Below are 13641 nucleotides of genomic sequence, written 5' to 3'. Positions count from 1 at the left end.
AGCCGTGCTGAGTTAGCGCTTCCTGCCTCGCCCCGAGGGGGAGAGAGAGAGAGAGGGAGGGAGGGAGGGAGGGAGTCCCTCGCTCGCCCTCTGTGCAGCTCAGTCCCTTTGAGGAGGAGAGCGGTTCTGATCTGGACCGGTTCTGACCCGGGGGAAACCTGAACTGGACTTTCACCTGGACCGGACCAGAACTTTATCCCTGGAGTGACTGCTGGCCGCCTCTGGACTGGTTCTGACCCGGTTCTGACCTGTTTCTCCTGAACTGGACCAAAACTTTCTCCTTGGAGTGACTGCTACCTCTGGACCAGTTCTGATCCAGTGGAAACCTGAACCGGGCCAGAACCTTTTCTCTGGAGTTGCTGCTGCTGCATTCCTCTGACCCGATTCTCCTGAATTGGATCAGAACTTTCTCCTGTAGCGGCTGCTGCCTGGCTCTGGGCCCGGCCCGGTCCAGTCCGGTGTGATGGAGCTGCAGAGCGCCCCGCTCCTCCCCCCCTCCCCCCTGTCCCCCCTGTCCCCTCCCCTGGACTACGCCGGGCCCCGGACCCCGTCCCCGGTACCGGGCCGGGCCCCCAGCCCCAGCAAGGGGGCCGGCTTCAACTACAGCCAGCTGGAGGGACGGTTCAAGCAGCTGCAAGGTAGGAGGTTCTGGAGGTTCTGGAGGCTCATCAGGCTGTAACTCTGGGTTCAGTGTGTGTGTGTGTGTGTGTGTGTGTGTGTGTGTGTGTGTGTGTGTGTGTGTGTGTGTGTGTGTGTGTGTGTGTGTCAGCAGCTGCAGCGTTATCGGAGTGAACCACCGCGCCCTTCCTCCTCCTCCTCTTCCTCACACTGTGGCACTAATAAAACCAGGAGCTGCCTTGCTGAAGGGCAGCTGGGGCTCTTCTTCTTCCTCCTCTTCCTCATCTTCCTCCTCCGGTTTGGTGAACCTCAGAGAGGAAACCTGTTGGGTTCTGCAGCAGAACCAGAACTTTTCTCTGCTGTCGGGTTTGGTCCGGACTGTTCCCGGTGCATCTGGGAATCGATCCGGTTTCTGATCCGGTTCTGGATCTGCAGGTTGGATATCAGGTTTAAACTGATATCAGAGAATCCTGGAGGTTATTAGAGGTAAATATTATGACCAACTCCCTGGGTGACCTTTAACCTCCCGGTCCTGTTGGCCTTCGTCAGGAGGAAGACTCCAACTGGCCTGATGCTCCACTGACATGTGAACCATCCAGTCACAGCCCTGATCAGGACACAATCGATTAGTCACCTTTAATCGATTATTGGAATCAGCAGCTGATTCAACCAGTTATCTGGAGAAAAGAGACGAAAGAACATTAAACCTGCTGACCAGACGGTTGGTTGGATGGATGGATGGTGGTTGGATGGATGGATGGATGGATGGTGGTTGGATGGATGGATGGATGGTGGTTGGATGGATGGATGGATGGATGGATGGTGGTTGGATGGATGATGGTTGGATGGATGATGGATGATGGATGGATGGTGGTCGGATGGATGGATGGTGGTTGGATGGATGATGGTTGGATGGATGGATGGTGGTTGGATGGATGGATGGATGGCCCGGTCCAGTCCGGGCCATCCCGGACTGGATGGCCCGGACTGGACCGGGCCAGTCCGGGCCATCCATGGATGGTGGTTAGATGGATGATGGTTGGATGGATGATGGTTGGATGGATGGATGGATGATGGTTGGATGGATGGATCCATGGATGGTGGATGATGGATGGTGGTTGGATGGATGGATGGATGGATGTTGGATGGATGATGGATGATGGATGGTGGATGATGGATGGTGGTTGGATGGATGATGGATGGATGGATGGTTGGATGGATGGATGGATGGATGGATGGATGGATGTTGGATGGATGGATGGATGATGGTTAGATGGATGATGGTTGGATGGATGATGGTTGGATGGATGATGGTTGGATGGATGGATGGATGATGGTTGGATGGATGGATGGATGGATGGATGATGGATGGTGGATGGATGGTGGTCGGATGGATGGTGGATGGATGGTGGTCGGATGGATGGTGGATGGTTGGATGGATGGATGGATGGATGATGGATGATGGATGGTGGATGGATGGATGGATGTTGGATGGATGGATGGATGATGGTTAGATGGATGATGGTTGGATGGATGATGGTTGGATGGATGATGGTTGGATGGATGGATGGATGATGGTTGGATGGATGGATGGATGGATGGATGATGGATGGTGGATGGATGGATGGATGTTGGATGGATGGATGATGGTTGGATGGATGATGGTTGGATGGATGATGGTTGGATGGATGGATGGATGATGGTTGGATGGATGGATGGATGGATGGATAGATGATGGTTGGATGGATGGATGGATGATGGATGGATGGATGGATGGATGGATGGATGGTTGGATGGATGGATGATAGATGGATGGTGGTTGGATGGATGGATGGATGGATGGTTGGGTGGATAGATGGATGGATGATGGATGGTGGTTGGTTGGATGGATGATGGATGGATGGATGATGGTTGGATGGATGATGGTTGGATGGATGATGGTTGGATGGATGGATGGATGGATGATGGTTGGATGGATGGATGGATGGTTGGATGGATGGATGGATGGATGGTTGGGTGGATAGATGGATGGTGGATGGATGGATGGATGTTGGATGGATGGATGGATGATGGTTAGATGGATGATGGTTGGATGGATGATGGATGGATGGATGGATGGATGGATGGATGTTGGATGGATGGATGATGGTTGGATGGATGATGGTTGGATGGATGATGGTTGGATGGATGGATGGATGATGGTTGGATGGATGGATGGTTGGATGGATGATGGTTGGATGGATGGATGGATGATGGTTGGATGGATGGATGGATGGATGGTTGGATGGATGGATGATAGATGGATGGTGGGGTGGATAGATGGATGGATGATGGATGGTGGTTGGTTGGATGGATGATGGATGGATGGATGATGGTTAGATGGATGATGGTTGGATGGATAGATGATAGATGGATAGATGATAGATGGATAGATGATTGATGGATGGATAGATGATAGATGGATGGATGATAGATGGATGGATGATGGATGGATGGATGATGGATGGATGGATGGATGATAGATGGATAGATGATAGATGGATGGATGATAGATGGATGGATAGATGATAGATGGATGGATGATAGATGGATGGATGATGGATGGATGGATGATGGATGGATGGATGGATGGATGGATGGATGATGGTTGGATGGATGGATGGATGGATGGTTGGATGGATGGATGATAGATGGATGGTGGTTGGATGGATGGATGGATGGTTGGGTGGATAGATGGATGGATGATGGATGGTGGTTGGTTGGATGGATGATGGATGGATGGATGATGGTTGGATGGATGATGGTTGGATGGATAGATGATAGATGGATAGATGATAGATGGATAGATGATAGATGGATAGATGATTGATGGATGGATAGATGATAGATGGATGGAGGATGGATGGATGGATGGATGGATGGATGATGGATGGATGGATGATGGATGGATGGATGATGGTTGGATAGATGATGGATGGATGATGGATGGATGGATGATGGTTGGATAGATGATGGATGGATGATGGATGGTGGTTGGTTGGATGGATGATGGTTGGATGGATAGATGATAGATGGATAGATGATAGATGGATAGATGATAGATGGATAGATGATTGATGGATGGATAGATGGATGATGGATGGATGGATGATGGATGGATGGATGATGGTTGGATAGATGATGGATGGATGATGGATGGATGGATGATGGTTGGATAGATGATGGATGGATGATGGATGGATGGTCTCCATGTTGACATACTCATTGTTTTTGCAGCTCTCTGTAGTTTGATGTAGTTTCCTGGTGAAGCAGCAGCTGAACCGGGTCGGGTCGATGGATCTGGTTCTGGTTCTGGTTGAATCAGTTCAGTGGTTTTAGCTCCAATCCTGACTGGATTGGAGCTAAAACCAGTCAGTTCTGGTCCTGACTGGACCTTCAGAACCAGAACGTTGAGGAGGAGTTTGGTTGTTTGGGCTGAAAGCCCTGAACAGAGTCAGGTTAACAGAACCGTTCTGTCTCGGCCGGGTCCAGTCTGGGTCCAGGTTCTGGTCCAAATGGAACCGTTTCTGCTGCGATGTTGGTGAATTCAGCAGAACTTTGGCTCCTTCAGTGAATAAAGTTTCTGTAGCTTCATGGAGCCAGAGACTCTGACCCGGTTCATCACCGGTTCTGGTTCTGCCAGAACCTCATCACATAAATAAGTTCTGGTAGGTTCTGCTGGCTGAGCCCGGCGCTGACTCGGCTCTGGAGGTCAAACCGTCTAAAAGGTTTTATTATAACTGAGACGCTTTGAGGTGTGAAGTTCCCATCAGGCCGGATTTAGACGCAGGAATCAGAGGTTCTGATCGATCGGACCTTCAGAACCAACCAGAAGCTCTAAACGGACCTTCTGGACTAGAGCCAGATGGAGGCTTTTATGGGAAAATATCTATTTTTACAAATCATGATCAGACATGTTTTAATAATTAGCCATGAAGTGAATCTGGGCTTTATGACGGTAATGATGTCACAGCGTGGAAACGGGTCAGAACCAGGATGGAGACGATGATGACGATGAGGATGATGATGATGATGACGATGAGGATGATGCATTGATTCAGATTCGCTCCGTGTTTCTGTTTACAGTTTTGATTCTGTGAAACTCTACATTTAGAGCATTTCCTTTCTGAAACCAACAGGGCTGTAATATTTTCTAATATAAAACCTGTGGTGCGTTCACTGGCGGGAGGAAACCCCAGTGATTCTGATACAACAGGCCAGTTCCAGATTTTAGCTGAAATTCAGGAAGTTTTGGATGTGTGGGACTTCCTGCTCGTCATCCGGCTGGAAACGGATAAAAAGCTGAAGGATTCCTGAACGGATTCCTGAAGCGATTCCTGAACGGATTGCTGAACCGTTTCTTGAACCGTTTCCTGAACTGATTCCTGAACGGATTCCTGAAGCGTTTCCTGAACGGTTTCCTGAACCGATTCCTGAACCGTTTCCTGAACCGTTTCCTGAACCGTTTCCTGAACGGATTCCTGAACTGTTTCCTGAACGGATTCCTGAACGGATTCCTGAACGGATTCCTGAACCGTTTCCTGAACCGTTTCCTGAACCGTTTCCTGAACCGTTTCCTGAACCGATTCCTGAACGGATTCCTGAACGGATTCCTGAACGGATTCCTGAACGAATTCCTGAACCGATTCCTGAACCGATTCCTGAACCGATTCCTGAACCGATTCCTGAACCGTTTCCTGAACGGATTCCTGAACCGTTTCCTGAACCGTTTCCTGAACGGATTCCTGAACAGATTCCTGAACGGATTCCTGAACGGATTCCTGAACCGATTCCTGAACGGATTCCTGAACGGATTTCTGAACCGTTTCCTGAACCGTTTCCTGAACCGTTTCCTGAACCGTTTCCTGAACCGTTTCCTGAAGCGTTTCCTGAAGCGTTTCCTGAAGCGTTTCCTGAAGCGTTTCCTGAACGGATTCCTGAACGGATTCCTGAACGGATTCCTGAACCGTTTCCTGAACCGTTTCCTGAACCGTTTCCTGAACGGATTCCTGAACCGTTTCCTGAACGGATTCCTGAACGGATTCTTGAACCGATTCTTGAACCGTTTCCTGAACCGTTTCCTGAACGGATTCCTGAACTGTTTCCTGGAGCTGCTGTGACTTCCTGGCTGCAGCTCAGCCACCTGGCCGGTCGATGAGCCCAGAGGCTGCCGGTTGGATTCCCAGCAGGCTGCCGGCGCAGCAGCAGGCGCCGCTTATTGCTCTGTAAGAGCTTCCTCTAATGAAGAGCATCGATCGGCCGTCAGACATGAAGTGGTGAGAGAGGCAGTGACGGGCTGAGCTGCTGACCCGGTCCGACCCGACCCAGGGGAGACGGTTCTGGTTCTGCTCAGCCGGTCAGAACCGACTGGGACGGCAGAATTTCCTCTGATTCAACAGAAACCAGCAGAGAGCTGTGAGGGTTGGACCGGGTCACAGGTCACGCTCCATAGGGACTACATTACCCATAACCCCCCACTGCAGGTTCAGCATCGATTTGTTCATAAAGACGGTTAAGAGCAGAAGTTTGACACGGCGCTGCTCATCAACAGGTCAGAGAATAAACGACATAAAATATTTAACCTGCTGCAGACGCATCAATAAACATGAATTATTGATGATCACATGAATAAGGATGATTATAAACGGTTAAAATAAAAGGATGGCTTTTATTTTGAAGTTCTGGTTTGTTTTTGATTCAAACTGCAGAGTAAAAACATCATCCTCTTCCTCACTCTGCTCCTCCTCTTCCTCCTGCTGCTGCTGTCCTGATCCAGCCAATCAGCAGCCTCCTGTGTGTTTTCTGATCCCCGCCCCTCCTGACCCCCCCACCCCCTCCCTCAGTGAGTGGGGGGCATTAAAGGAGGGGGGGGGCAGTGAGGGGACGCGGTACCAGATCAGCCCCTCCCTCCTGGTCTTTGTTCCTCTGAGAGCTTCAGCGTCTCGTCGTCTTCATCAATGTTTCATGAGGCTCCGCAGACCGTTGTCCCCCCGTCCCTCCTCCTGTCCTCACTGTCCCCCCCCGTCCCTCCACCCGTCCTCACTGTCCCCCCCGTCCCTCCACCCATCCTCACTGTCCCCCCCGTCCCTCCACCCGTCCTCACTGTCCCCCCCGTCCCTCCACCCGTCCTCACTGTCCCCCCCGTCCCCCCCGTCCCTCCACCCGTCCTCACTGTCCCCCCCGTCCCTCCACCCGTCCTCACTGTCCCCCCCCGTCCCTCCTCCTGTCCCCACTGTCCCCCCCGTCCCTCCTCCTGTCCTCACTGTCCCCCCCGTCCCTCCACCCGTCCTCACTGTCCCCCCCGTCCCTCCACCCGTCCTCACTGTCCCCCCCGTCCCTCCACCCGTCCTCTTAGTGGGATTAAAAGTCTCCTCGGCCGCCGCGTCCCGATCGGGTTCACACAAAGCCCGGCCCGGTTTCTGGAGTCGGATTCTCTGCTGAAATATTAACGGCAGCAGAAAGAACAGAACCGGGCCTGAACGGACCCGAAGCTCACTGTAACCACCCAGACCTCATGTGGTACCACTGCTGCGCTGCTGTCTGGGTTCTGGTTCCGACGGGACGGGAAGCAGCTTCCTGTCTGAACCTCAGTGGGTCGTTGAAGCAGTCGCTCCGGCCAGAACCATCCAGAACCTCTGGGAATCTGTCCCATCTGATCCCAGGAGTGATTCCTGAGGATGATGAGGTGATGAAGGTGGACCGGAGCGGTACCGGTTCCAGAGCTGCAGAATCGGCTTATTGTTGGCTGAGATGTTTAAGTTTGAGGAAGAAGTGTGTGTGTGTGTGTGTGTGTGTGTGTGTGTGTGTGTGTGTGTGTGTGTGTGTGTGTGTGTGTGTGTGTGTGTGTGTGTGTGTGTGTGTGTGTGTGTGTGTGTGAGATCTGCTGCATGAAAAGCCTCTTTGATGGAAGCGCTCCACTGAGCTCAGATGAGTCCAGTTCCATGATGAACTGAGAGCTGTAGATAATCTGCTGCTGGTTCCGACCCGGTTGGATCCGTTTTCCTCATGACTGCAGCAGTTCCTCCTCTTCCTCAGCTGATGCTGATGGCTGGTTTAGGTTTTTCTGGTTCAGACGTGGAACTTTGCATTGGTTCACCTGAAAACCTCCTGAAGCAGGAAATAAAGGTCAGAGTGAGACCTCCTCCGAACAAATACGCTACAGCACATTTCTACTGGGTTTACTGGGAAAAACCTCTGGTTCCTGTTGCTGGAAACAATTTTAAGTCCTCTGATGTTAGCCTGGTTCTGTTAGCCCGGCTCTGTTAGCTCTGCTCTGTTAGCTTGGCTCTGTTAGCCCGGTACTGTTAGCTCTGCTCTGTTAGCTTGGCTCTGTTAGCCCGGTACTGTTAGCTTTGCTCTGTTAGCCCGGTTCTGTCAGCCCCGGTACTGTTAGCTTTGCTCTGTTAGCCCGGTTCTGTTAGCTAAGTACTGTTAGCCTGGTTCTGTCATCCCGGTTCTGTTAGCCTGGTTCTGTTAGCCCGGTACTGTTAGCCTGGTTCTGTCAGCCCGGTTCTTTCAGCAGTGACCCGGTCCGATGTGTGATTCTGGAGGAATGTGCTCTGTTTTCTGTAACGACCTCCTCCAGAACCAGAACCAGAGCGGTCCAACAGGCCCGGTATTGCTGCTAGGATTAGAGAAGTGGGAAGTCATTTAATTTCTCCATAACTCTGTTTTCTTGAACTCTGTCCATCTGAGCTCCATAAAACTGGACCTCAGGACTTTGGACCTCTCTGGCCCGGTTCTTATCCTGGTCCAAAGTCTGCCCGTGTGACTCTGCTTTATTGGACCAGGTGAGATTATCTACCTGGGAGTGGAGCTAACTGCGTGGGATGGGCTCAAATCCTATCAGAACCGGGCCAGCCCGTCCTGCCTGCTGATGTTCTGGATGAACTTTGACCCCTGTGACCTTTAAAGGGGCCGTGTAAAATCTTTGGGATCTTTCCTTCATGTTTTTCTCAAACATTCCCGGAGTGTTTTTATCTCCATGGCAACCATTCAGCTGTGAAAAACACCTGGAGGGACCTAGCTCCGCCTTCGAGGCGGCTCCTTCAGACTAGCCAGCAGCAATTAGCAAACATCAGCTGGAACTGCTGAGCTCATTGTAGGAGCCGCTGCTCAGAGCATCGCTGGTAAAAACATTAACGGGTTAATAGAGGAGCCATGTTGGGACGTTCTTAAAGAGACAGAGGCCTAATTTAAAAGTTATAATTTATAGTTAAGGCATTTTTATAATAACTGATTCATTTATGAAACGGCTCTATGTGCCTGGAAAACACGACACTGGCCCTTTAAACCCAGCCAGACCCGTTTCCAACAGCTAACAGAACCCCAGCTGCTGAGCCGAGGTCCAGTCTCCTCTCCTGACCCGGTTCTGATCTCTAAACCCGGTTACTGGGAGCTGGTTCTGGTCCATGTGGGCTCAGTGTAGTGAACAGACTGGAGGCTCGACTGCTGCTGCTGCAGGCCCTCTAATTGGCTGGCAGGCTCAGAGTGGAGGGCTGTGATTGGCTGGTTGTCTCTGTAGATCGTGTAGAACCAGAACTCTGGTTCTGACTGAGGTTCTGATGGACCTCCCCTCCCTGATCATCCAGGTTCCGTTTCCCAGTGCAGACGTCCTGCTGCCTCAGTGGGAGAACAGGAATGCTGAATGTTTTGATTGGGTCACATGACCGTCAGGCTAACGTCATGTGACCGGCTCAGAGACACAGGCTGCTCTGTGTCTGCCTCAGTGGAAACAGATGTTCCTCCTCTTCCTCCTCTTCCTCCTCTTCCTCCTCTTCCTCCTCACCTTCATCAGGCTGCAACCTCTTCTGGTCAGAAATCTGTCAACCCTGGAGCATCATGACCTGAAAACCAGGCAGCAAGGAGATAACAGCATCTCAGCTGGAACTAGTTCATTCATTCATTCATTCATTCATTCATTCATTCATTCATTCATTCATGATGGGTCAGTAAAGGTACACAGTCAAAAATCAACTGGAATAATTTGGGTTATTTAACCTGTAATAACAAAATAAATGTTAGCTAAATATGTTGTTAGCGAGCTAAACATTTAGCACGCTAACAACATATTTTTTCTTCTTTTTCTAGTTTCTGTGGTTGTTTGTTGTGTCAAACATCAATGAATCGTTATATTCATGTTGGGTCCGGTTCCGGGTCCGGTTCAGTTCCAGCTCGTTTTCTTGCCTCCACATGTCGACTCAAACTGCAGCTTCACTGTTACTGATGCAGAAAAAGTAGAACCACAACCTTTTCTCCAGGAAATCCCCCAGAATGCACGCACACACACACACACACACACAACACACACACGCAGACACACACACACACACACACTGACACACACGCAGACAGACACACGCAGACACACACACACACAACACACACACGCAGACACACACACACGCACACACACACACGCAGACACACACACACACGCAGAGACGCACATACACACACACACACGCAGAGACGCACACACACACACACACACACACACACACACACCAGACACACACACACACACACACAGACACACACACACACCAGACACATACACACACACACTGACACACACACACACACACAGACACACACACACACCAGACACACACACACACACACAGACACACACACACACACGCAGAGACGCACACACACACACACAGACACACACACACACCAGACACATACACACACACACTGACACACACACACACGCAGACGTAGAGTCATCTTTCATGCTGGGTCTCGGTGAACGCTGAGCCTTTTGCTGCTGCCAGGCGGGTTTTTCTGCCCTGAACTTCGTCTGTCAGGCTGAATCTGCATCATGGATGGAGTGATCTGATTGGCTGATCTCTACCCGAGGTTCTGTTCAGAACCCTGATGGACGGGTTCTGGTTCTGTTGGTATCCAGAAGTTGTTACTGGTCAGACTGGTTCTGTGTTGTTTGATCTCCAGTGGCTGTGGTCAGCGGAGGTTCGGCCCCGGTTCTGACCCGACTGGGCCCGGATCCGGCCGTGTCAGAGGGTAACTGTGTAATCTGGTCTGAATTCCTCGTGTCTCCATCCTGATTCCTGGGATTGTTGCCGACTGACTTATGGAGAAACTTTCACACCGTGACCGGAGCGCCGGCGTTCCTCACATGATCCGGCTCCGCTGTCCTGGCTGGGCCCCGCCCACTCTGCTGCCCGGCTCAGGTTAAGGTCAGCTCTGTGTGTGTGTGTGTGTGTGTGTGTGTGTGTGTGTGTGTGTGTGTGTGCGTGCAGATCGATCCCTCCATCACACTCAGCAGAACTCCAGAGCAGGAAACTGGACCTGCTGGGCTCGGGTTCTGCTGCTGGATCCTCCAGATTTAGTTTTATCCCCTGAGTGTTAATATTCTAATAACGATGAAACTAAGACATGGCAGCTGTTTGTTACTGTGCCTGCATGGCAGCATTCACAGCACCGTAAACCTTAAAGTCTTCCCTAACGGGAGCAGATTTCTTTATTTACTGATGTTTAACGTGTCAAACTTTAAAACTTTCTGTTTCATATTCCTCTATCAAGCAGGGCTGGGCAATAAATCAATAACTATATAAATATCACACCTGATCATCATCAATAGATAATATATTCAATAACTCACTGAACTCGGACCCAGAACCGCACAGCATTCTGGGAGATGTAGGCAGAGGAAAGGCTGTATCCGCTCAACCTCTCACTGCTAGCTGTGCTAGCTGTGTAGCATCAACTAACTCACTCACTCTTTGGTTGCCTAGCAACGTGTTGAGTGACTTGTGGTTGCCCAGCAACGTCTTGTGTGACTTGTGGTTGCCTAGCAACATCTTGAGTGACTTGTGGTTGCCTAGCAACATCTTGAGTGACTTGTGGTTGCCTAGCGATGTGTTGAGTGACATGTGGTTGCCTAGCGACGTGTTGAGTGACTTGTGGTTGCCTAGCAACGTCTCGAGTGACTTGTGGTTGCCTAGCAACGTCTTGTGTGACTTGTGGTTGCCTAGCAACATCTTGAGTGACTTGTGGTTGCCTAGCAACATCTTGAGTGACTTGTGGTTGCCTAGCGACGTGTTGAGTGACTTGTGGTTGCCTAGCGACGTGTTGAGTGACATGTGGTTGCCTAGCGACGTGTTGAGTGACTTGTGGTTGCCTAGCGATGTGTTGAGTGACATGTGGTTGCCTAGCAACATGTTGAGTGACTCGTGCAACAGCCTTTTAAGGTTTTGTTGCGTAAAAATAATCAGTTTGGAGTGAAATCTGTGGATATAACGTCAAATCTGGGTGTTTTAATAATATATAATCAATAATTATCAGTGTTGTCTGATCCGAAACGCTTATATCATGATGCGTTTCTCAGGCGTATCGTCCAGTCCTAATCAAATCAAAGCGGTTTTTATCTGTACGCCACCATGTGAAAGACGTTTAATTTAAAGACGAATGCAGATCCAGCTGCTGTCACAGTTTATGGGTTTTATCAGAACCGGCCCTTTAAGGACGGTTGGGATCCTGGCTTCTGGCTTTTATTGAACATTATCAATTCAAATTTAGATGAACCAAAGTACCGATCATGATGGGAATATTTTAACGATCCGATGTGACGGGATGACTCCGACTCCTCAGGAGTTTCATCCGTTTTAGAGGAAAACGTCTCCAAACATGGCGGATCTGAGCGGCTTTCTGAATGTAAACACAGTTTCCTGCTGGGACAGGCATCTGCTTGGTTCTCAGCACGGGAAGGGGAAACACACACACACACACACACACACACACACACACACACACACACACACAGAGCTGGAGCATGAAGATGCAGATAAGGCTGAGCTGCTGATAACATCTAATAAATGTGTTTTTCTCTCCGTTGCCGAGGAGGAATCCACTCCACTGATGGGCCCCACTGATGGGCCCCTCTGTTCCCTGGAGGGTCAACCCGGTTAGCTGCTCTGTTTGGGTTCATGGTTCTGGTGCCGACCCAGGGTTCTAACCGTTGGTGAAACATTAACTGTTGGTTCTAGTTTAGTTTTTTATACTAAATTAATCAAAGTATTGTGATTATTAATGCATAGATCAGGTAATAAAGAATTTTCATACGATCAGTTCTCACTGAATAAGCGCCTCCAGCTGTCCTCCGTTCTGTGGGCTAGCGTAGCGAAGCGTAGCGTAGCTTAGCGTAGCCGCAGGAGCAGCATGGACAGCCGACATAAACTGCTGGTGTGGAGAAAATCATTAGGGTTAAATAAAGGATATTATATCTATGAATTAATTTGTTTCTAGTTTTTCCTGTTTATTCCAGTTAACTAAAATGTTTTCTGAACTTCAGTTTTCATCATTTCATGAGTTTTATGTAGCTATAACTGAACCAGATTATGTAAATGTTTTCATCTATAAATAATGATCTGGTTCTGGTTCTGTTTGTGTCGTCAGTCAGTAAATATTATCAGCTGACTGATTCGGGCAGAACTGACCCTCTGCAGAGGTTTAATGATCATTTCTGTGTCATGAAGTTGTTATTAAAAACTGTTAGCAGAAAGAATCTGGCTCTGCGCTGGCAGTGGACCTGATTGACCGCCTGGTTCTGCTGCCTGGTTCTGCTGCCTGAAGCAGCGGGGCGATCTGGACCATCAGGAGGTCAAAGTTCATTTTCTGCCGGCTGCAGCTTCCAGGCTCAGGTTTCCTGTCTGTCAGATGGTGGTGGTTTAGCAACGCTGACCTTTTTCAGTTGTTTCTCCTTATCAGTGGGTTTTTATTGTTTGTTTTATAACTTACCATGAAAACGTCCCAGTAGAATTTGATTTGTTGTTGTCGCAGTAAATGTCGGGTAATGTGAGCATCAGTGAGTACATTTGGAAATCTTTTTTCTGCCCTGTCCAGCAGTGTGGGACTTCAAACGCATATAAATCTGTGCAGTTTTCTGATATTAATCAGGATAATTTCAGACATTAATGGATTTCAAGACCAGCGTTGATGTTTTTGAATGATTTCGTC

The 13641-nt window shown here is 49.6% G+C and overlaps 1 protein-coding gene across 9 annotated transcripts in view; it reads left to right on the top strand.

The window, feature by feature from the left end:
* Positions 1–13641, top strand: part of LOC103477426 (spectrin beta chain, non-erythrocytic 1-like) — a 93941-nt gene that overhangs the window by 34617 nt on the left and 45683 nt on the right. For 7 of the 9 annotated variants that reach the window (XR_014091182.1, XR_014091184.1, XR_014091183.1 and 4 more), the window contains exon 1: positions 449–638. The exons of the other annotated variants lie outside the window; for them this stretch is intronic. Coding sequence is in view for 3 of the 7 variants with exons in the window: in XM_081616398.1 (XP_081472524.1) it covers positions 464–638 (175 nt within the window). In the remaining 4 variants the exon portion in view is untranslated. Of the gene's footprint in view, positions 1–448; positions 639–13641 lie in introns of those variants that run through there. 9 annotated transcript variants of the gene reach the window in all.

This window comes from Poecilia reticulata, chromosome 15 (genome assembly GCF_904066995.2).
Source record: "Poecilia reticulata chromosome 15, P_reticulata-male-v2, whole genome shotgun sequence".
Taxonomy (NCBI): Eukaryota; Metazoa; Chordata; class Actinopteri; order Cyprinodontiformes; family Poeciliidae; genus Poecilia; species Poecilia reticulata.
This window is presented reverse-complemented; position numbering and strand designations above follow the sequence as displayed.